This window comes from Phocoena phocoena, chromosome 6, assembly GCF_963924675.1.
Source record: "Phocoena phocoena chromosome 6, mPhoPho1.1, whole genome shotgun sequence".
Classification (NCBI taxonomy): Eukaryota; Metazoa; Chordata; class Mammalia; order Artiodactyla; family Phocoenidae; genus Phocoena; species Phocoena phocoena.
The window spans coordinates 8505281-8528445 of record NC_089224.1 but is presented as its reverse complement, the minus strand read 5'-3'; the positions used below and the strand labels follow the sequence as shown (position 1 = coordinate 8528445).

Sequence of the window (23165 nt, the reverse complement as noted above, 5' to 3'; positions counted from 1 at the left end):
ATATGTTTCTGTATAGTTAATAACTGGATTTTGAGCCAAGGCCTTACTGACTAACCAAAACCTATTCTCTGATCCCCAGAAATATTTGGACCTTTTTATTAGGGCTTATTAAATGGTCTCAAGAAGGAGTTTTTTCATTTTTCTCCTGAGTAGGTGTGCACTTTGTTTTGTTCTTTTGTTCATTCAGCAAATGCTAATTGAGTGTATGTTATGTGCCAGAAACTTAGTTAGAGGCTGAAAGCATGGTAATTAGCCTCAGTAAGGTATAATTGTACCTAGTGATAAATACCATGTTAGAGAAATATATTGGGTGTCCATCATTATTAGGCCGTATTTAATACCAATTTGGCAATTAGAAAGTGTTCAAAATCATGAAATGTTCCAATTTTCTTTTTTATTTCTTTTTTTCCCCTAGGCATTGTCTACCCTGGACTCCATCACGCTGATGTACCCTTTCTTTTACCGGCCCATGTTTGAAGTGATAGAAGATGGCTGGCATTCTTTCCTTCCTGAGCAAGAGTTTGAACTCTACTCTTCAGCTGTGAGTAACTTTTGAGAGAACTATGGGTAATGAGAAATAACCCAGCACTTTACTTGTGAAAATGGTCACTTCCTTTTGACGAGTAATAAGGTGCAGTTGACTTATCCATGCCTAAAAGAAGTATCTATTAGCTATTAGTGCTGCAGCCTTTGCCGTTCAGAGATTTGCATAATTTGTTCCCAGTGCTGCAGCTTAAGTAATTTTTCTTCTAGTGGATTTACTGATAAAACATTAAGATCTTCATAAAGATAGTCCTGAAAACAGCTTTATATACAGTAATTAGGTTCTGAGCCATCTCCCAAAAGTCTGTTGAACCCACTGTGTATCTAGGAGAGCACTAGAGAACCATGTATCAATTTGTTTTTGTGGGATGATTTTTGTGATTTTATAATTTGGGTTACTAAGACCAGTGTACTAGATCCACTGCTCTTTCTGGAAGATTGGAAGATTGGCAGGACCTTCCTGCACACTTTCTGCTTCTACTGCTGCCCACCCTCCTGAAGCCATTTTTTTCTTAGCTTTTGTTAATACTTTTTCCATCCTGATACTTGTTTTTCCTGTTAAGTATTCTGCCAGTGGACAGTAATAGTACCCAAATAACCTGTACATATGGAATGAGAAGATATACATAAATGCCAGATTAAAAACAATCAAGGTTTTTCTATCCCACTTTTACTTAGGAGTGGGATGTTGTTTATAAAGGTTTTTTGCTTTCACCAAAAAAGAAACATCTGAGTCTGTCATTGAGTGTTCCCTTCCCTTCTCCCTTAACTGGCTGAAATGTACAAATACCCAAAAAAAGGAATGGGCTGTATCTCATTAGGAAAGAAGCTGCAATTGTCCAATAAATAGAAGCTGTTGGTCTTAAAAAAAAAAAAAGTGTTTTTTTTTTTTTTTTTTCCGGTACGCGGGCCTCTCACTGTCGTGGCCTCTCCCATTGCGCAGCACAGGCTCCGGACGCGCAGGCTCAGCGGCCATGGCTCACGGGTCCAGCCGCTCTGCCGCATGTGGGATCTTCCCGGACCGGGGCACGAACCCTTGTCCCCTGCATCGGCAGGCGGACTCTCAACCACTGCGCCACCAGGGAAGCCCGAGTGTTTTTTTTTGTTTTTTCTTTTTACTACTTTTCTTTTTCCAGCATACCTCTCTGTAAATGGGTCCTAGGAGGATCAAGAAGTAGGGACCAGGGTGCCATGTAGTTTAAAGAACAAAGATGTCCATAGCAGCAAAGTGAGAAAAGAAGGGGAATTTTACATTCTTGTGTAGGGAGCATTTTTTTTTTTTCCACATCTTTATTGGAGTATGATTGCTTTACAGTGGTGTGTTAGTTTCTGCTTTATAACAAAGTGAATCAGTTATACATATACATATGTTCCCATATCTCTTCCCTCTTGCGTCTCCCTTCCTCCCACCCTCCCATCCCACCCATCCAAGGTGGTCACAAAGCACCGAGCTGATCTCCCTGTGCTATGCGGCTGCTTCACACTAGCTAGCTATTTTACATTTGGTAGTGTATATATGTCCATGCCACTCTCTCACTTCGTCCCATCTTACCCTTTCCCCTTCCCATATCCTCAAGTCCATTCTCTAGTAGGTCTGTGTCTTTATTGCTGTCTTACCCCTAGGTTCTTCATGACATTTTTTTCCCTTAAATTCCATATATATGTATTAGCATTTGGTATTTGTCTTTCTCTTTCTGACTTACTTCACTCTGTATGACAGACTCTAGGTCCCTCCACCTCATTACAAATAGCTCAAATTCATTTCTATTTATGGCTGAGTAATATTCCATTGTGTATATGTGCCACATCTTCTTTATCCATTCATCTGATGATGGACACTTAGGTTGTTTCCACTCCGGGCTATTGTAAATAGAGCTGTAGTGAACATTTTGGTACATGACTCTTTTTCAGTTATGGTTCTCTCAGGGTATATGCCCAGTAGTGGGGATTGCTGGGTCAAATGGTAGTTCTATTTGTAGTTTTTTAAGAAACCTCCATACTATTCTCCATAGTGGCTGTATGAATTCACATTCCCACCAGCAGTGCAAGAGGGTTCCCTTTTCGCCACACCCTCTCCAGCATTTATTATTTCTAGATTTTTTGATGATGGCCATTCTGACTGGTGTGAGATGATATCTCATTGTACTTTTGATTTGCGTTTCTCTTAATGATTAATAATGTAGAGCATTCTTTCATGTATTGGTTGACAGTCTGTATATCTTCTTTGGAGAAATGTCTGTTTTGGTCTTTTGCCCATTATTGGATTGGGTTGTTTTTTTGTTATTGAGCTGCATGAGCTGCTTATAAATTTTGGAGATTAATCCTTTGTCAGTTACTTCATTTGCAAATATTTTCTCCAATTCTGAGAGTTGTCTTTGTTCTTGTTTATGGTTTCCTTTGTTGTGCAAAAGCTTTGAAGTTTCATTAGGTCCCATTTGTTTATTTTTGTTTTTATTTCCATTTCTCTAGGAGGTGGGTCAAAAAGGATCTTGCTGTGATTTATGTCCTAGAGTGTTCTGCCTATGTTTTTCTCTAAGAGTTTGATAGTTTCTGGCCTTACATTTAGGTCTTTAATCCATTTTGAGCTTATATTTGTGTATGGTGTTAGGGAGTGATCTAATCTCATACTTTTACATGTAGCTGTCCAGTTTTCCCAGCACCACTTATTGAAGAGGCTGTCCTTTCTCCACTGTACATTCCTGCCTCCTTTATCAAAGGTAAGGTGACCATATGTGCGTGGGTTTATCTCTGGGCTTTCTATCCTGTTCCCTGGATCTATCTTTCTGTTTTTGTGCCAGTACCATACTGTCTTGATTACTGTAGCTTTGTAGTATAGCCTGAAGTCAAGGAGCCTGATTCCTCCAGCTCCATTTTTCGTTCTCAAGATTGCTTTGGCTATTCGGGGTCTTTTGTGTTTCCATACAAATTGTGAAAGTTTTTGTTCTAGTTCTGTGAAAAATGCCAGTGGTAGTTTGATAGGGATTGCATTGAATCTGTAGATTGCTTTGGGTAGTAGAGTCTTTTTCACAGTGTTGATTCTTCCCATCCAAGAACATGGTATATCTCTCCATCTATTTGTATCATCTTTAATTTCTTTCATCAGTGTCTTATAATTTTCTGCATACAGGTCTTTTGTCTCCTTAGGCAGGTTTGTTCCTAGATATTTTATTCTTTTTGTTGCCGTGGTAAATGGGAGTGTTTCCTTAATTTCACTTTCAGATATTTCATCATTAGTGTATAGGAATGCCAGAGATTTCTGTGCATTAATTTTGTATCCTGCTACTTTGCCAGATTCATTGATTAGCTCTAGTAGTTTTCTGCTAGCATCTTTAGGATTCTCTATGTATAGTATCATGTTATCTGCAAACAGTGACAGCTTTACTTCTTCTTTTCCAATTTGGATTCCTTTTATTTCCTTTTCTTCTCTGATTGCTGTGGCTAAAACTTCCAAAACTATGTTGAATAAGAGTGGTGAAGGGCTTCCCTGGTGGTGCAGTGGTTGAGAATCTGCCTGCTAATGCAGGAGACACAGGTTCAAGCCCTGGTCTTGCAGGATCCCACATGCCGCAGAGCAACTAGGCCCGTGAGCCGCAACTACTGAGCCTGCACGTCTGGAGCCTGTGCTCCGCAACAAGAGAGGCTGCGATAGTGAGAGGCCTGCGCACCATGATGAAGAGTGGCCCCCGCTTGCCACAACTAGAGAAAGCCCTCGCACAGAAATGAAGACCCAACACAGCAAAAATAAATTGATTAATTAATAAACTCCTACCCGCAACATCTACTTTAAAAAAAAAAAAAAAAAAAAGAGTGGTTAGAGTGGGCAACCTTGTCTTGTTCCTGATCTTAGTGGAAATGCTTTCAGTTTTTCTCCATTGAGGATGATGTTGGCTGTGGGTTTGGCATATATGGCCTTTATTATGTTGAGGAAAGTTCCCTCTATGCCTACTTTCTGCAGGGTTCTTATCATAAATGGGTTTTGAATTTTGTCGAAAGCTTTCTCTGCATCTATTGAGATGATCATATGGTTTTTCTCCTTCAATTTGTTAATATGGTGTATCACGTTGATTGATTTGCATATATTGAAGAATCCTTGCATTCCTGGAATAAATCCCACTTGATCATGGTGTATGATCCTTTTAATGTGCTGTTGGATTCTGTTCGCTAGTATTTTGTTGAGGACTTTTGCATCTATGTTCATCAGTGATATTAGCCTGTAGTTTTCTTTCTTTGTGACATCCTTGTCTGGTTTTGGTATCAGGGTGATGGTGGCCTTGTAGAATGAGTTAGGGAGTGTTCCTCCCTCTGCTATATTTTGGAAGAGTTTTAGAAGGATAGGTGTTAGCTCTTCTCTAAATGTTTGATAGAATTCGCCTGTGAAGCCATCTGGTCCTAGGCTTTTGTTTGTTGGAAGATTTTTAATCACAGTTTCAATTTCAGTGCTTGTGATTGGTCTCTTCATATTTTCTATTTTTTCCCGATTCATTCTTGGCAGGTTGTGCATTTCTAAGAGTTTGTCCATTTCTTCCAGGTTGTCCATTTTATTGGCATAGAGTTGCTTGTAGTAATGTCTCATGATCTTTTGTATTTCTGTAGTGTCAGTTGTTACTTCTCCTTTTTCATTTCTAATTCTATTGATTTGAGTCTTCTCCCTTTTTCCTTTTTTTTTTGTGGTATGCAGGCTTCTCACTGTTGTGTCCTCTCCCATTGCAGAGCAAAGGCTCTGGATGCGCAGGTCCAGCAGCCATGGTTCACGGGTCCAGCCGCTCTGCGGCATGTGGGATCCTCCCGGACCAGGGCACGAACCCGCCTCCCCCGCATCGGCAGGCAGACTCTCAACAACTGCGCCGCCAGGGAAGCCCCTCCGTTTTTATCTTGATGAGTCTGGCTAATGGATTATCAATTTTGTTTATCTTCTCAAAGAACCAGCTTTTAGTTTTATTGATCTTTGCTATCGTTTCCTTCATTTCTTTTTCATTTATTTCTGATCTGATGTTTATGATTTCTTTCCTTCTGCTAACTTTGGAGTTTTTTGGTTCTTCTTTCTCTAATTGCTTTAGGTACAAGGTTAGCTTGTTTATTCAAGATGTTTCCTGTTTCTTAAGGTAGGATTGTATTGCTATAAACGTCCCTCTTAGAACTGCTTTTGCGGCATCCCATAGGTTTTGGGTCGTCGTGTCTCCATTGTCATTTGTTTCTAGGGATTTTTTTATTTCCTCTTTGATTTCCTCAGTGATCACTTTGTTATTAAGTTGTGTATTGTTTATCCTCCATGTGTTTGTATTTTTAACAGATCTTTTCCTGTAATTGATATCTAGTCTCATAGCGTTATGGTCGGAAAAGATACTTGATACAATTTCAATTTTCTTAAATTTACCAAGGCTTGATTGGTGACCCAAGATATGATCTATCCTGGAGAATGTTCCATGAGCACTTGAGAAAAATGTGTATTCTGTTGTTTTTGGATGAATGTCCTGTAAATATCAACTAAGTCCATCTTGTTTAATGTATCATTTAAAGCTTGTGTTTCCTTATTTATTTTCATTTTGGATGATCTGTCCATTGGTGAAAGTTGGGTGTTAAAGCCCCCTACTATGAATGTGTTACTGTCGATTTCCCCTTTTATGGCTGTTAGTATTTGCCTTATGTATTGAGGTGCTCCTATGTTGGGTGCATAAATATTTACAGTTGTTATATCTTCCTCTTGGATCGATCCCTTGATCATTATGTAGTGTCCTTCTTTGTCTCTTCTAATAGTCTTTATTTTAAAGTCTATTTTGTCTGATATGAGAATTGCTACTCCAGCTTTCTTTTGGTTTCCATTTGCATGGAATATCTTTTTCCATCTCTTCACTTTCAGTCTGTATGTGTCTCTAGGTCTGAAGTGGGTCTCTTGTAGACAACATATATATGGGTCTTGTTTTTGTATCCATTCAGCCAGTCTGTGTCTTTTGGTGGGAGCATTTAATCCATTTACATTTAAGGTATTTATCGATATGTATGTTCCTATTCCCATTTTCTTAATTGTTTTGGGCTTGTTATTATAGGTCTTTTCCTTCTCTTGTGTTTCTTGCCTAGAGAAGATCCTTTAGCATTTGTTGTAAAGGTGGTTTGGTGGTGCTGAACTCTCTCAGCTTTTGCTTGTCTGTAAAGGTTTTAATTTCTCCATTAAATCTGAATGAGATCCTTGCTGGGTAGAGTAATCTTTGTTGTAGTTTTTTCTCCTTCATCACTTTAAATATGTCCTGCCAGTTCCTTCTGGCTTGCACAGTTTGTGCTGAAAGATCAGCTGTTAACCTTATGGGGATTCCCTTGTGTGTTATTTGTTGTTTTTCCCTTGCTGCTTTTAATATGTTTTGTTTGTGTTTAGTTTTTGATAGTTTGATTAATATGTGTCTTGGCGTGTTTCTCCTTGGATTTATCCTGTATGGGACTCTCTGTGCTTCCTGGACTTGATTAACTATTTCCTTTCCCATATTAGGGAAGTTTTCAACTATAACCTCTTCAAATATTTTCTCAGTCCCTTTCTTTTTCTCTTCTTCTTCTGGAACCCCTATAATTGGAATGTTGCTGCATTTAATGTTGTCCCAGAGGTCTCTGAGACTGTCCTCAGTTCTTTTCATTCTTTTCTCTTTATTCTGCTCTACAGTAGTTATTTGCAGTATTTTATCTTTCAGGTCACTTATCTGTTCTTCTGCCTCAGTTATTTTGCTATTAATCCCGTCTAGAGTATTTTTAATATATTTTATTGTGTTGTTCATCATTGCTTGTTTCAGCTTTAGTTCTTCTAGGTCCTTGTTAAATGTTTCTTGCATTTTCTCTATTATGTTTCCAAGATTTTAGATCCTCTTTACTATCATTATTCTGAATTCTTTTTCCGGTACACTGCCTATTTCCTCTTCATTTGTTAGGTCTGGTGGGTTTTTTCCTTGCTCCTTCATCTGCGGTGTGTTTTCTGTCTTCTCATTTTGCTTATCTTACTGTGTTTGCGGTCTCCTTTTTGCAGGCTGCAGGTTCGTAGTTCCGGTTGTTTTTGGTGTCTGCCCCAGTGGCTAAGGTTGGTTCAGTGGGTTGTGTAGGCTTCCTGGTGGAGGGGACTCTTGCCTGTGTTCTGGTGGATGAGGCTGGATCTTGTCTTTCTGGTGGGCAGGTCCACGTCTGGTGGTGTGTTTTGGGGTGTCTGTGGACTTATTATGATTTTAGGCAGCCTCTCTGCTAATGGGTGGGGTTGTGTTCCTGTCTTGCTAGTTGTTTGGCAAAGGGTGTCCAGCACTGTAGCTTGTTAAAGTCGTTGAGTGAAGCTGGGTGCTGGTGTTGAGATGGAGATCTCTGGGAGATTTTTGCCGTTTGATATCATGTGGAGCTGGGAGGTCTCTTGTGGACCAGTGTCCTGAAGTTGGCTCTCCCACCTCAGAGGCACAGCACTGACTCCTGGCTGCAGCACCAAGAGCCTTTCATCCACACGGCTCTCTAGCTTCCTACCCCAGCTATACTGAATTCCTTGCAGTTCCCTTGATTCATTCGCCAATTCACGCTGCCCCACCTGTATGGAGCATTTTTATATAGTTTGTGGATATCTACCTGTATTTACATTTATATTCAGGGTCTTTATAACATTAAAAACTGCATAGTAAGCATTCTCAAATGCATGATGCTTTTCTTTTGTATTCATTAACTACTAGCTAACAGCTACCTTAGAGGAATCCTTAGTTACTTCCTAGGTGGAAAATGGCAGTCACAGTTTGATCTGGAAGGGAGATGTCTGGATGATTTTCTTGGTTATCCAGAAGTGTCTGTATAAATGACTTGCTCATGATTTATCTTGTAGTTAGGTGCCATAAGTGAACCAGTCTAAGTCTACATTCAACAACCCAACGTTCAAATCAGTCTCCTATTCTGTGCAGAATCCTCTGTGCTAACACATCCACGATGTGGTTGTCCAGCTTCTGCTTGAAATCTCTAGTGCAAGAGAATTTGCAAAATCACACAGTGACGTCCCAGATGGGAACAGTCCTAATACCAAGCTGAAGTTCCCCTGTACTTAGACCCCATGTTTCTGATGTTGTCTTGTGTTTTTCAGGTTGTCTTATTCCTCTACTATGAATTGTTCTTCAAATTAAGAACTTTTATGTCCCCATTAAGTTTCCTCTTCTACAGATTAAATATCAGTATTTATTTCAGCCTTTTCCCATAGTACTGAACTCAGGGCCCCACCCTGTTCTGGCTGCTTTCCTCAGCAAGGCCTTCAGTTTGTCATTGATTCTCTTAAAACATGGTACCCGTAACATTTAGCGTAGATTGGAACTATTACTGATACTTTACTGTACCCCAAAGTTGCATTGGCCTTTTTCAGAATTAAATTACTAATGAAATAAACTAAAATCCCTTCATCCTTATACATGTGTTGTTAAGGGATCCTCCTTGCCTTTTTGTTTGTTTGTCCATTCATTCATTCTTTTTTTTTTTTTTTTTTTTTTTGCGGTACGCGGGCCTCTCACCGTTGCGGCCTCTCCCGCTGCAGAGCACAGGCTCCGGACGCGCAGGCTCAGCGGCCATGGCTCACGGGCCCAGCCGCTCCGCGGCATGTGGGATCTTCCCAGACCGGGTCACGAACCCGTGTCCCCTGCATCGGCAGGCGGACTCTCAACCACTGCGCCACCAGGGAAGCCCCCATTCATTCTTTTTTTTTTTTTTTTTTTTTTTTTTTTTTTTATAAATTTATTTATTCATTTATTTATTTTTGGCTGTGTTGGGTCTTCGTTTCTGTGCGAGGGCTTTCTCTAGTTGTGGCAAGCGGGGGCCACTCTTCATCGCGGTGCGCGGGCCTCTCACTGTCGCGGCCTCTCTTGCTGCGGAGCACAGGCTCCAGACGCGCAGAGCTCAGTATTTGTAGCTCACGGGCCCAGCTGCTCCGTGGCACGTGGGATCTTCCCAGACCAGGGCTTGAACCCGTGTCCCCTGCATTGGTAGGCAGACTCTCAACCACTGCGCCACCAGGGAAGCCCCCATTCATTCTTATATTCAACATATTTTTCCTCGTAGGCATTTCCTTTTGGGGTTAGCTAATTATTTAAGCAATTTGTATATTTGAATTTCTGTTTTAAATTCCTGCAAATTTTGTAATCCAAAAATTTAATGAGAACATCTTTAATGGTATTTGCTTACTATTGCTAGATTATGGAAATTTTAGATAAGCAAAGCATGGTCCCTTCCTTTAATTGTTCAAAGTCTAATAATTATCTAAGTAATTGAATACAATAAAATAAGTGCTGACAAAATTTCCACAAGACACAGGGGAAATGAAATTATTAGATCTGTGTTATAGAAAGTCAGTTCTGTTGCAAAATGCTGAGAAAATGCTTAATCGGATACTGTAATAACATAAAGTAGATGGTTGGATCAGTAGCAGAGCGGTTACAGTGCAGAAGGATTCAGGAAGTGGAATTAAAAGGAGTTGGTGACCCACTCCCTGGATGTGAGAGGTAAAACAGGCAGTGGCATCTAGGTTTTACCATTGAAATGGGAAAGACAGAAAGAGAAATGTGTTTGACAGGGAATGAGCTGAGTTCAGTTGTGGGGATGGCAAATTCAAAGGGCCTGTGTGGTACATGTCATTGAATATGTACAAGAGATAGTTTAGAGCTTATTTGAGAGATCTGTGTTAAAAATGAAATATTGAGCATAATCAATGTATACATTGTGGGAACCATGGGGAGAAGTTGATATTGCCGAGGGAAAGCATCTAAAGTAAATAGGGGGCCAAGGATGAACCATGTAAGGGATGAGTGGAGGAAAAAGCCAAGGGAAGAGCGAGCTTCAAGGAGGGGGTCACTAATGTGAAAGCTTCTTATTCATTGTTTGTTTATTGTCTCTCTTCTGGTCTAGGATACAAGCTGCTAGAATATAAACTTTAGGATGGTGGGAAACATACATGTCATTCTCTACTGTATTCTTTTTTTTAACATCTTTATTGGAGTATAATTGCTTTACAATGGTGTGTTAGTTTGTGCTTTATAACAAAGTGAATCAACTGTACATATACGTATATCTCCATACCTCCTCCCTCTTGCATCTCCCTCCCACCCTCCCTATCCCACCCCTCTAGGTGGTCACAAAGCCCCGAGCTGATCTCTCTGTGCTATGCAGCTGCTTCCCACTAGCTATCTATTTTACATTTGGTAGTATATATAAGTCCATGCCACTCTCTCACTTCGTCCCAGCTTACCCTTCCCCCTCCCCGTGTCCTCAAGTCCATTCTCTACGTCTGCATCTTTATTCCTGTCCTGCCCCTAGGTTCCTCAGAACCATTTTTTTTTTTTAGACTCCATATATATGTGTTAGCATACAGTATTTGTTTTTCTGTTTCTGACTTACTTCACTCTGTATGACAGACTCTAGGTCCATGCACCTCACTACAAATAACTCAATTTCGTTTCTTTTTATGGTTGAGTAATATTCCATTGTATATCTGTGCCACATCTTCTTTATCCATTCATCTGTCGATGGACACTTAGGTTGCTTCCACGTCCTGGCTATTGTAAGTAGAGCTGCAATGAACATTGCGGTACATGACTCTTTTTGAATTATGGTTTTCTCAGGGTATCTACTGTATTCTTAGCACATGATTGGCAAGCAGTAGATATTTGTTGAGCGAATGAATATAGGAATGTGTGCATTTATGCAGGATAGGACAAAAGGACAATAAGGCCTTCTATATATCTTTGGAATCCTCTGCCAGGTAGACATATATCACTTAGTCAGTATTCGTCGAGTAAGGTTTTTTGACCATCTAAAAAACTTTCTAAATAGTATTAGCCAGTCCCTTCTTCTCTATTATATCCAAAAGAGATGTATGGTATTGAGAAGACAGAGTACTAAAACTAGCTATCAAGATATCTTATGTTGCATCCCAGATATGTTGGCTGCTTGACTTTCTGGGACTCAGTTTCCAAGTCTACACGATGAAAGTATTGGACAAATGATCTTTAAGAGTTCCTCCCCTTTTAACATGCTTTTATTCTAGAATATCATGAAATATTATTTCAGATACTTTGCTGACATAGACATATATAGTATATCAGTACTCCCCCAATCTACTACTTCAGAAATTATATACAACAAAGATGATGATAAGGTAATGGTTGAGTAGCTTCTATCTCACAAGACCTCCTGTAGATATACAATGACAAACTATGAATAAAATACAGAAAACTACTACTTGGAGGCTCTGGTAAGTGAACAGAAATCAGCATATTTTAGAGGGGCGTCAAAACTTAGAGGAAGTGAATGACAGAGTGAATTTCCTATTTTGTGGGCCTTGTCCTGAGGTCAGTGAAATTATGGCATTGATGGTATAGGACAGCTAACATTCTGGTGAAAAGCCCACTTTCTCTCTGGTGGGAGGAAGGGCTTGGGGAACCAGAGAGCCAGAGGAGGGGAACCTTGATTCTGTATGTAACCCTGAATCTCTGGCTGAATCTTGATCCATGATTGCATGGGAGAGACTGGGAGCAGTCAGAGCTAAGGTCTGAGCTGCCGTGCACCTCAGATGTTACAGAGTTTGCAGTTTAAGTCTGAACAAGCCGTTTCCTTGTAAAACAGAACCATAACACTCTTCAAAGGTGTGTAATAGAATTCAGTTTCTGGACATTCACAATGTCCAGGATACAGTCCAAAGTTAAGCCAGGATATTATGACCTGTTCTTAAGAAAAAAGACAATTAGCTCCCTTTCCTCAGCTGCCGCTAAGGTGCTTGGTCCTTCTGAGGAAGCTAAGGCCGCATTGGGGTGCAGCCCTCACTTCATCCGGTGACTAGCATCGCTCCTGGCAGCACCTGGCTAGCACTCACCCGCACCATGGCCTCCGTCTCGAAGCTCGCCTGCATCTACTTGGCCCTCATCCTGCACTACTGAGGTGACGGTCATGGAGGATAAGATCAATGCCTTCATTAAAGCAGCAGGTGTAAATGTTGAACCTTTTTGGCCAGGCTTGTTTGCAAAGGCTTTGGCCAGTGTCAGCATCGGGAGCCTCATCTGCAATGTGGGGGCAGGTGGACCTGCCCCAGCAGCTGGTGCTGCCCCAGCAGGAGGTCCTGCCCCCTCCCCCAGTGCTGTCCCAGCTGAGGAGAAGAAAGTGGAAGCAAAGAAAGAAGAATCTGAAGAGTCTGATGATGACATGGGCTTTGGTTTTTTTGACTAAACTAAACTTCTTTAGTAACACAAAAAGCTGGGCTCTTTGCAAAAAACAAAAGACAATCAGCAATTGCCAACCCCCAGATGACTCAGATGTTCAAGTGATCATACAAGATCTTTCGAGCAGCTGTTTAAACTGCCCCATTTTCCATAAAGGAGACTATGCTTAAAATGAGAGAAAAGACAGGAAACCTCAGCAGAGAAATAGAGAACATTAAGAAGAGTCAAATGGAACTCAGCATTTTTTGAAAAATTTGTATCTGAAATAAAATATTCACTAGGCTAAATGACAGAGGACAGAAACAGTAAAATTGAAATTAGAGCAATAGAAATTATTTGGAGAAATAAAGAGAGAAGAGAAATTATGGAAAAATAAACAGAGCCTCAAGAATATGTGGAACAATATCAAAATATCTAGTATATATATAATTACAGATCCAGGAGAGAATAGACAGAATAGGTAGAAAAAATATTTAAAGAAATAATGTTCAGAAACTAAAAATTTGGTGAATATTCTGAATTTAAAAAACTTAGCAAGCCCCAAACAGAATAAGTATGAAGAAAATCATGCTACGCACATCATAGTCAGACTGTCAACGAACCATGATAACATGAAGATCTTGAAAGCTGCCAGATAAAAACAACACATTACATACACAGAGACAATTCAAATGACCGTGGACTATTCATCAGAAATCATGGTGACTAGAAGACAAAACTTTTAAAGTGTTGAAAGGAGTAAAACCTATCAACCCTGAATTCTGTATCTGGTGAAAGTATCTTTCAAGGAGGAAGGTGAGACAACATTTTCGGATAAAAAGAAGCTAAGAATTTGTCACCAAGAGACCTTCACTATAAGAAGTGTTAAAGGAAGTTCTTCAGACTGAAGTGAAATAATACCAGAGGGAAACCTGAATACTCAAAATGATCGAAGAATATTGGAAATGGTAAATTCTAGGTAAATATAACAAGCTGTTTTTTTTCTTTTTAGTGTCTTTAAAATATGTATGACTACTTAGAGCAAAAACTATGGCATTGGGGGCTTCCCTGGTGGCGCAGTGGTTAAGAATCTGCCTGCCAGTGCAGGGGACACGGGTTCGAGCCCTGGTCCGGCAAGATCCCATGTGCCGCGGAGCAGCTAAGCCCGTGCACCACAACTACTGAACCTGCGCTCTAGAGCCTGCGAGCCACAACTACTGAGCCCGCGTGCCACAACTACAGAAGCCTGTGCTCCACAACAAGAGAAGCCACCACAGTGAGGAGCACGCACACAGCAACGAAGACCCAGTGCAGCCAAAAATAAATAAATATATAAATAAATTTATTAAAAAAACAAAAACAAACTATGGCATTGCCTTTGTGGTGTTTATAGTATATGTAGACATATTATGTATGGAAACTATGTCATTAAAAATGACTGGGTGTGGTGTGGCTGAATGGATATAGATCAGTACAGCTTTAAGGTTTTTACATATTATGTAATGTGGGCTAATATTTAAATTAACAATATATATTATAATCCCTAAAGCAGAGTTTCTCGAACTTGGCACTGTTGACATTTGGGCTAGATAATTCTTTGTTGTGAGAAGCTGTCCTGTGCATTGTAGGGTGTTTGGCAGTATCCCTGGCCTGCCACTAGATGCCAGTAGCATTCTTCTCCTCCAACCCCAGTAGTCTTCAGTCATTGACAGGTGTTCTCTTGGGGCAAAATCACCCCTAGCTGCGAACCATTGTCTTAAGCAGTCACTTCTTAAAAATGTTAAGAGGTATAATTAAAAGATTAATACATTAAAGTGCAATTCTAAAAAGTATTTAAATCAAAAGAAAGCGGGAAAGAAGAAACAGCAATAAAAACTGAAGGGGCAAACAGAAAATAAATGCTAGACTAAAATCCAGCTGTATCAATATTTAATATTGGTGAGCTAAATGCTCCAATTAAAAGGCAGAGACTGTCAGAATGAATTAAAGAAAAAAGCAAGGGAGTTCCCTGGTGGCCTAGTGGTTAGGATTCCAAGGCTTTCACTGCTGAGGGCTCGGGTTTGGTCCCTGGTTGGGGAACTGAGATCCCTCAAGTTGCGTGGTGTGGCCAAAAAAAGAAGAAGAAAAAAGCAAGATGCAAATATTGCTGTGTACAAGAGATGCATTTTGAATATAAAGAGACAGATTGAAAATAAATGGGTGGGGAAAATGTGCCATGAAAATAATAAGTATGAAAAAGAAGTAGCTTTATTAATTCCAGATTAAAGAAAAAAAACTTCAAGACACAGAATGTTATCAAATAAAGAGGGTCATTTCATAATAATAAAATTCAGCAGGACAACATAATGATTTATATATAAAAATAAATATTTATGCCTGATAGCCAAAATTGATGGAAATGAAGAAATAAGCAATTCTGTGATGATTGTAGATTGTTTAAACTGCCCTCTCAGCAAGTAATAGAACAACTAAACTAAAACAAAATAACAACAAAACAAGTAGAGACAGAGAATCTGAACAACACTCTCTGATATTCATTGAATACTACTTCCCAACTTCTGCACAATAAACAACATGCAAGAGCACATGGTGTGTTTTCTAAGAGAAAATATACGCTGGGCTATTAAATAAATATCAATAAATTTAAAAGGATTGAAACCATACAGTATATAATCCCTGATCACAAAGTAATTATATTAGAAATCAGTTAACACTAAGGTATCGAGGAATACCCAGAGTATTTCTAAATTAAACAAAATGCTTGTAAATAATCTGTAACTCAAAGATGAAATCAGAAAGGAAATTAGGAAATATTTTGAACTGAATGATAATATCAAAATTTGTAGAATATAGCTAAAGCAATGTTTAGAGAGAAACTTAAAATGTTAAAGTGCTAATATAAAACAAGAAGAAAGGTCTAAAGTCACCAACTTAAGCTCCAACTTAAGAAACTGGGAAAGAAAATGAGCAAAGTAACTTGAAAGAATGAAATGATAAAAATAAGAGCAGAAATGAACAAAATAACTAGAACTAATAAGTTTAGCAAGGTTGCTCAGTACAAGTGTACAAAATCTAACTGGCAATAAGCAATCTTAAAATGAATAAAATACTTAGTAATACATTTAACAAAAGGGCAGGATCTATACACTGGAAAACACAAAACATTGCTGAGAGAAGTTAAAGGACATCTAAATAAAAGGAGAAACACATGTTCATGGATTGGAAGACAGTATGGTTAAGATCAGTCAGTAATGGGCTGAGTTATGTAAAGGACCCAATAATGAATACTTTAGGCTTTGGGGGTCATGAAATCTTTGTTACAGCTGCTCCACTCTGCTGTTACAGCATGAAAGCAGCAATAGATAATATATCAATGAATGGGTGGTGCTGTGTTCCAATAGTATCTTACAGGCATACCTCATTTTATTGCATTTTCATCTTATTGTGCTTTTCAGATATTGTGTTCTTTACAAATTGAAGGTTTGTGGCAATCCTATGTCAAGCAAGTCTTTCAGTGCCATTTTTCCAACAGCATTTGCTTACTTCATGTCTCTGTTGCATTTTGGTAATTCTGAAAATATTTCAAATCCTCCACCAGCAGAAAGATTATGACTTGCTAAAGGCTCAGATGATGGTTAGCATTTTTTAGCAACAAAATATTTTAAAATTAAGGTATGTACATTTTATTTTTTTAAGACATATTGATGTTGCACACTTAATAGACTACAGTATAGTGTAAACATAACTTACATGCATTGGGAAAGCAAAAAATTTGTGACTCGCTTTGTTGCAATATTCACTTAATTGCAGTGGTCTGGAACCAAACCTGCAATGTCTCTGAGGTATGCCTGCATTTACAAAAACAAGCAGGGGCCTGGATTTGGCTTGTGGACTATAGTTTGCTGACCTCTCATTAAGATGCTAATTCTCTCCAAATTGATCTATTGATTCAGTGCAACTCCTATCAAAATTCCAATAGATGTCTTTGTAGAAATTGCCAAGATTATCCTGAAATTTATATGGAACCGCAGAGTTACTAGAATAGCCAAAACAACTTTGAAAAAGAAATAGCTAAATTATTTACATTACTTGATTTCAAATTTTACTATCAGGTTACAGTAATCAAGAGAATGTGGTATATTGGCTTAAGGATAGATATATAAATCCATGGAACAAGATAGAGGGTCTAGAGATAAACTCTCCCATTTGTGGTCAATTTTTGCCAAAGGTGCCTAGACAATTCTATAGGTAAAGGAGAGTTTTTTTCAACTAATGGCATTGGGACAATTGGACTGATAAAAAATAGATCTAGACCTTTACTTCCATCCACAAAAATTAACTCAAAATATATTATAGACCAAGACATAAGAGCTAAAGGTATACAATTTCTTGAAGAAAACACAGGAGAAAGTAGTTATGACCATAGGTTAGGCAAAGATTTCTTAGATAAGACACTAAAAGTGACCGAAAGCAGATTAGTGATTTCCTAGTATTGGGTGTGGAGGGGAAGGTGTGGACTGCAAAGATGCACAAGGGTATCCCAGCAAACACCATGTAGGATAATCAAAAGGAAATTTTTACTTAGATGTATTGAGTTCAGCTATTGAACAGTAAGGCAAAGAGAATATCACTAAATTAACCAAAGAGAAAAGACAAATTACATACATGGTGAAACAAAATTAGAAGAGAAAAAAAACAATTTGATAAAATTGAACATTAAGGCAAAGAGAATATCACTAAATTAACCAAAGAGAAAAGACAAATTACATACATGGTGAAACAAAATTAGAAGAGAAAAAAAACAATTTGATAAAATTAAACATCTACTTATGATAAAAGCTCGTAGCAGAGTTGGATTTGAAAGGAATTTATTTAATCTGATACAGGGTAGCTACAAAAACAAAAATACACAAAAAGCAAATCTTTTGTTTGACAAAGATGCCTGCCATTGCTACTCATAGCTGACTCAGGAAGACAAGAAGGAAAAATAAAAGGTATTAGGATTGAAATGAAAGAAGCAAAATTGCTATTAGTTGGGTTTTTTTGGCCACACAGTACGTGGGATCTTAATTCCCTGATCAGGGGTTAAACCTGCCCCCGCTGCATTGGGAGCGCAAAGTCTTAACCATTGGACCACCAGGGAAGTCCCTGCTCTTAGTTGTTGATTATATGCTTCTCTACATAGGAAACTGAAAGAATCTTGAAATTGTAGGCATTTCTCTACACCAAACATAATTTTGAAGACATACAACTAAAATGCCGTAAAAATATAATGTTCCTAGGAGTATATCTAAGAAAAGATATGAAAGATGTTTATTGAGAGAATTTTAAAACTTTATTGAAAAATTAAGAAAGCTTTGAAAAGTGGAGGGACACTATGCTTATAGACAAGGATATTAAATATTATAAAGATGTCTCCAAATCAATCTATAAAGTCAGTGCCATCTTATTAAAACACCAGTGGGTTTTTAAGTGGAATTTGATAAAAGTTACATGAAAGAGCAAAGGATCAAGGGGAACCAAGGTTCTCTTGAAGAGCAAGAAGGAGGGAAGAGGATTCTAGGAGACTTAGCCTACTAAATACAAAGTTTATTCTAAAAGCCATGGATGGACTTGCTGCAGCTAGACAAGTGGGACAGAATAGAGAGGCCAACGTGTGGAAAGTTAATATTTTACAGAAGTGGCATTGCAGGTCAATGAAGAATCATAGCATTCTCTGGAGTAGGAAATCAGTAAGTAATACCTAATTGTGAAAAATAGCCAAAAATTAAAAAAAAAACAAAGAACAGCTGAAAGAGTTGAAAATGGTTGCTTCTGGGGAAAGGGAATTAGATGATGTGTGAGCAGGAAACAGGTAACTTCCTTTTTAAAAAATAATTTTTTAGAAACTGTCTTTTAAATTAGTAATGTGAATAACTGAACAGTGAAAAAATTTAATTAAAAAATATGATACTGTATCTTGTAAAAGGATTTTTAAAAAAAATACATTTATCAAACATGCTTTGGTTTATCCTCCTGATACTACAAGCCATGGCCAGCATGTTAGGGCAACTCTGATTTATAGGAACATATTGAAATTTACATACACATAATTTTGTTTGTTTGTTTTTTGCTGTGCAAAGCTTTTTACAGTCTCTAAGTGATTTTCATTTTTGATATTAGAAATAATTTGTCATTTGATAGTTTTATGTTGTGTACTTTTGGTTCTTAGCATACTGAGTTTGAAATTATTTCATTGACTTCTAAGTATAATCTCTCTTAGTATTAAGTTGTTATTGCTTTAAGAGAGATGTTAACAGTCTTTCCTCATTTTTCTCCTTTTTTAAATAACAGAAATGAGCAAGGGGTTTGATGTAAGTATTAGCAGTGTTCTGTTCTGGTTAAGCATCATCTGGAGTTTTAGTCTTCCTGTTGCTGTAGTTTAAGAGTACCATTAACAAAGTAAATGGTACCAAGACAAGAAGGAATGAGATGATGTTGGCCCTGATATTCATAAATATACTTAATATATTTAACTTGGAGAATAGAAGACTAAGGGAGAAACAATTCTTTCATATATTCCATAAGATGTCATGTGAAGTGGGGAACTTGTACTGAAATCACAGTAAACAACAATAGAGGAAGTTACAGAGCAATAAGTTTTGCTCAATAGGAGGAAGAACTTTCTAGGAACTAGGGATACCTAGCACTGTAGGAAGCTGGCTCTGAAGAGTGGAGCTCCTTTTCTGTGGAAGTATTTAAGTATGGGCTAGGTATCCTTCTATTAAATTCCTGTGAGATGGCTTCTTCACTGTATGAAAATTGATCTCTAAGCTTTAAAAGTTTTCAGATTATTTTGTGACATTGAGATACTTGCTTAGCTTTGAAGTATTTTGTGTTTTTCAGACCAGTGAATGGAGGTTAAGCTATGTCAATAAGGAATTTGCTGTTTGCCCCTCTTACCCACCAATTGTCATAGTACCCAAAGCCATCGATGATGAAGCTCTTCGGAAGGTAGCTACGTTTCGACATGGAGGACGCTTCCCAGTACTCAGCTATTATCATAAAAAGAATGGAATGGTAAGTGAACAATAAATACTACTGCTTAATCGACTGGAAGACTTGGTTTGAGGTTCTTAGAAATGTTCCCCTTTTCTGTGTACCTGTTCATTGAAGTGATTAGTCTCTCCCGCTGGGACTTCTGTTATTTAAGCTTTAGGGAATCAGGAGTAGAGTGTTTTCTGTGATCAGGACATGACTTTGAATTCTTTCCATGATGCTGCTTAACCTTAGAAAAGCCCAAAGAAGTGTATCTTTAGGACTCAGTACAAAGGGAGCTAATGTTTAGTTTATACTTAAAATGAACACTCTTAGGTAGAAAAATAAATTTCTCTGACCGGAATAATGGTATGATACTTTATTTTAATTATTCTCACCAGATTTTCCTGTGAAAGGTAAATTGAACAGACGTTTTTATTTTCAGAAGGGAAAAGAGTGACACATGTCATTAGTCACAACCTAAGTAAACACAGGAGTCAGGAATTGAATAGGCAAGTGCTCACTGTGTGTTCGTTTCCTAAATATTTTCGAAGTTTATTTCTCTCCTCTTATTTTCTCTTTGTCAGTAAACTCTTCTTCTCATTTTGAATCCAGTAGTAAATGAGTGGGTAAGTTATAGCTGTCTTCCATTTTCCTTTTTCCCCTGGTAGTAAGTCAAGTGTAGATATTTAGGATAAAGGGATTTCTAGAAATCAGGTCACCTATCTTGCCTGGTCAGCAGTATTTCTCTTCACTAGGGTTCACCATAAAGTATTTTAACAACTCATAAAATTTATTATTGCGTCCAGTTACATGGTAAGTGCAGTCTGAGAGTTAGCCATTGTCATCCTCTGGATGACCTTCCTTGTGTTAAATTTCAGGGTAGTTAAGATAACAGTATGTATTATGGCACTGGTCCCCAACCTTTTTGGCACCAGGGACTCTTCATGGAAGACAGTTTTTCCACTGAAAGGGTTGGGGGTGGCTCAGGCGGTAATGCAGGTGATGGGTAGCGGCAGATGAAGCTTCGCTCGCCCGCCTACCACTCACCTCCTACTCTGCGGCCTGGTTCCTAACAGGCTGTGGGCTGGTACCGGTCTGCGGCCTGGGGGTTGGGGACCCCTGTATTATGGGACGAGCTTGAAATAATTCTAAACCATTCGCCAGGGAATAGATCAGTATAACAGATATTGATTTCTTGAGAAAAGTTTCAAAAGCAGACTTCGAAGTTGTAGTTTTTGGTCTTTGGAGTCAAGTGGTTAAGTCCTAGAATACTGGAAGAAGGCCACTGGAGAATAAAGAATAAATAAGTAGTTTTCAAGATATTGAAAGTGATTCCCAAAACAAGAATAATAGTACATAAATTTTTTTTATTTTACCATCAGTGCCTTTTCTCTTTATAATTCTTGATAAAACCTGCCAACCCTAAGTTTATGTAGTTGAAGCCAAAGTTTCCTGGTGTGTAGGCTGTTATCATTATCTTAATTACAGGCCCAGATCTGCTGGATAATTAATTCACTGACTAAATGAATTGTAATATTTGATCTTAAAGAGGAACTATAATTTATTATGTGAAAGTATTTTGAGATAGTAGGAAGAAAAATCGTGTAAAAGTGCAAGTCTTGTTTTTGTTTTACAATGATTAACTATTGTCAATACATAGAAACACTTCTTTGTTTTAGGATCAAATTCATCTCCGAAGTGACACACAATTTTTTTATTCTTTTAAACATCTTTATTGGAATATAATTGCTTTACAGTGGTGTGTTAGTTTCTGCTGTATAATAAAGTGAATCAGCTATACGTATAACTTATATCCCCATATCCCCTCCCTCTTGTGTCTCCCTCCCACCCTCATCCCACCCCTCTAGGTGGTCACAGAGCACCGAGCTGATCTCCCTGTGCTATGCGGCTGCTTCCCACTAGCTATTGGTTTTACATTTGGTAGTGTATATATGTCCATGCCACTCTCTCACTTCGTCCCAGCTTACCCTTCCCCCTCCCTGCATCCTCAAGTCCATTCTCTAGTAGGTCTGCGTCTTTATTCCCTTCATGCCCCTAGGTTCTTTCTTTTTTAAACAGAGAACAGGAGTCTTTATTTATTTATAAATTTATTTATTTATTTTGGGCTGTGTTGGGTCTTTGTTTCTGTGTGAGGACTTTCTCTAGTTGTGGCAAGCGAGGGCCACTCTTCATTGTGGTGCGCGGGCCTCTCACTATCGCAGCCTCTCTTGTTGAGGAGCACAGGCTCCAGACGCGCAGGCTCAGTAGTTGTGGTTTACGGGCCTAGTTGCTCCGCAGCATGTGGGATCTTCCCAGACCAGGACTCGAACCCGTGTCCCCTGCATTAGCAGGCAGATTCTCAACCACTGCGCCACCAGGGAAGCCCCCACCTAGGTTCATCATGACCATTTTCTTTAGATTCCATATATATGTGTTAGTATACGGTATTTGTTTTTCTCTTTCTGACTTACTTCACTCTGTATGACAGACTCTAGGTCCATCCACCTCACTACAAATAACTCAATTTCGTTTCTTTCTATGGCTGAGTAATATTGCGTTGTATATATGTGCCACATCTTCTTTATCCATTCATCTGTCAGTGGACACTTAGGTTGCTTCCATGTCCTGGCTGTTGTAAATAGAGCTGCAGTGAACACTGTGGTACATTACTCTTTATAGAATTGTGTTTTTGAGATATTCTTAATGTAGCTAATTCATTTCTGCTTTCAGAAACTTTAAAAAGCAGCTACTGTTAAATTTTAGACTCTATTGTCCTTGTAGGTTATTATGCGAAGTGGTCAGCCACTCACTGGCACAAATGGGAGACGGTGCAAAGAAGATGAGAAGCTGATAAATGCTACCCTCAGGGCAGGAAAGCGTGGCTACATCATTGACACCCGACCTCTAAACGTAGCTCAGCAAGCTAGAGCCAAAGGAGGCGGCTTTGAACAAGAAGCTCATTATCCCCAGTGGAGGCGGATTCATAAGTCCATTGAGAGGTAAAAGATTTGGGAGACAGTACTGGACTCTTATTTGAATATATTTAGTGTGGGTGAGCCCTTAGCTGTTCAAAAATCACAAGTTTTCAAATGAACCTTCATATTAACTTGAGTCAAAAATTGGCTGGATATCCTGTCCTTGTGATTTTTGGTTTTTTTTGCGATACCCTGTCCTCTCACTGTTGTGGCCTCTCCCGCTGCGGAGCACAGGCTCCGGACGCACAGGCTCAGCAGCCATGGCTCACGGGCCCAGCCGCTCTGCGGCATGTGGGATCTTCCCGGACCGGGGCACGAACCCGTGTCCCCTGCATCGGCAGGCGGACTCTCAACCACTGTGCCACCAGGGAAGCCCTGTCCTTGTGTTTTATAAGATAAGCAGAAAACTTATCGTGGATGCTCAGAAGTGAGTTTTGATCAGATAGCATTTTTTCTCTGT

At 38.8% G+C, this 23165-nt stretch overlaps 1 protein-coding gene and 1 pseudogene across 1 annotated transcript in view; both read left to right on the top strand.

Moving 5' to 3' along the window:
- MTMR9 (myotubularin related protein 9) overlaps nucleotides 1-23165 on the top strand; it is a 90256-nt gene that overhangs the window by 18434 nt on the left and 48657 nt on the right. The window contains exons 3-5 of the mRNA XM_065879155.1: nucleotides 416-541; nucleotides 19596-19769; nucleotides 22512-22729. Of these exons, the coding sequence (XP_065735227.1) occupies nucleotides 416-541; nucleotides 19596-19769; nucleotides 22512-22729 (518 nt within the window). The remainder of the gene's footprint in view (nucleotides 1-415; nucleotides 542-19595; nucleotides 19770-22511; nucleotides 22730-23165) is intronic.
- LOC136124776 (large ribosomal subunit protein P1 pseudogene) lies at nucleotides 12396-12738 on the top strand (annotated as a pseudogene).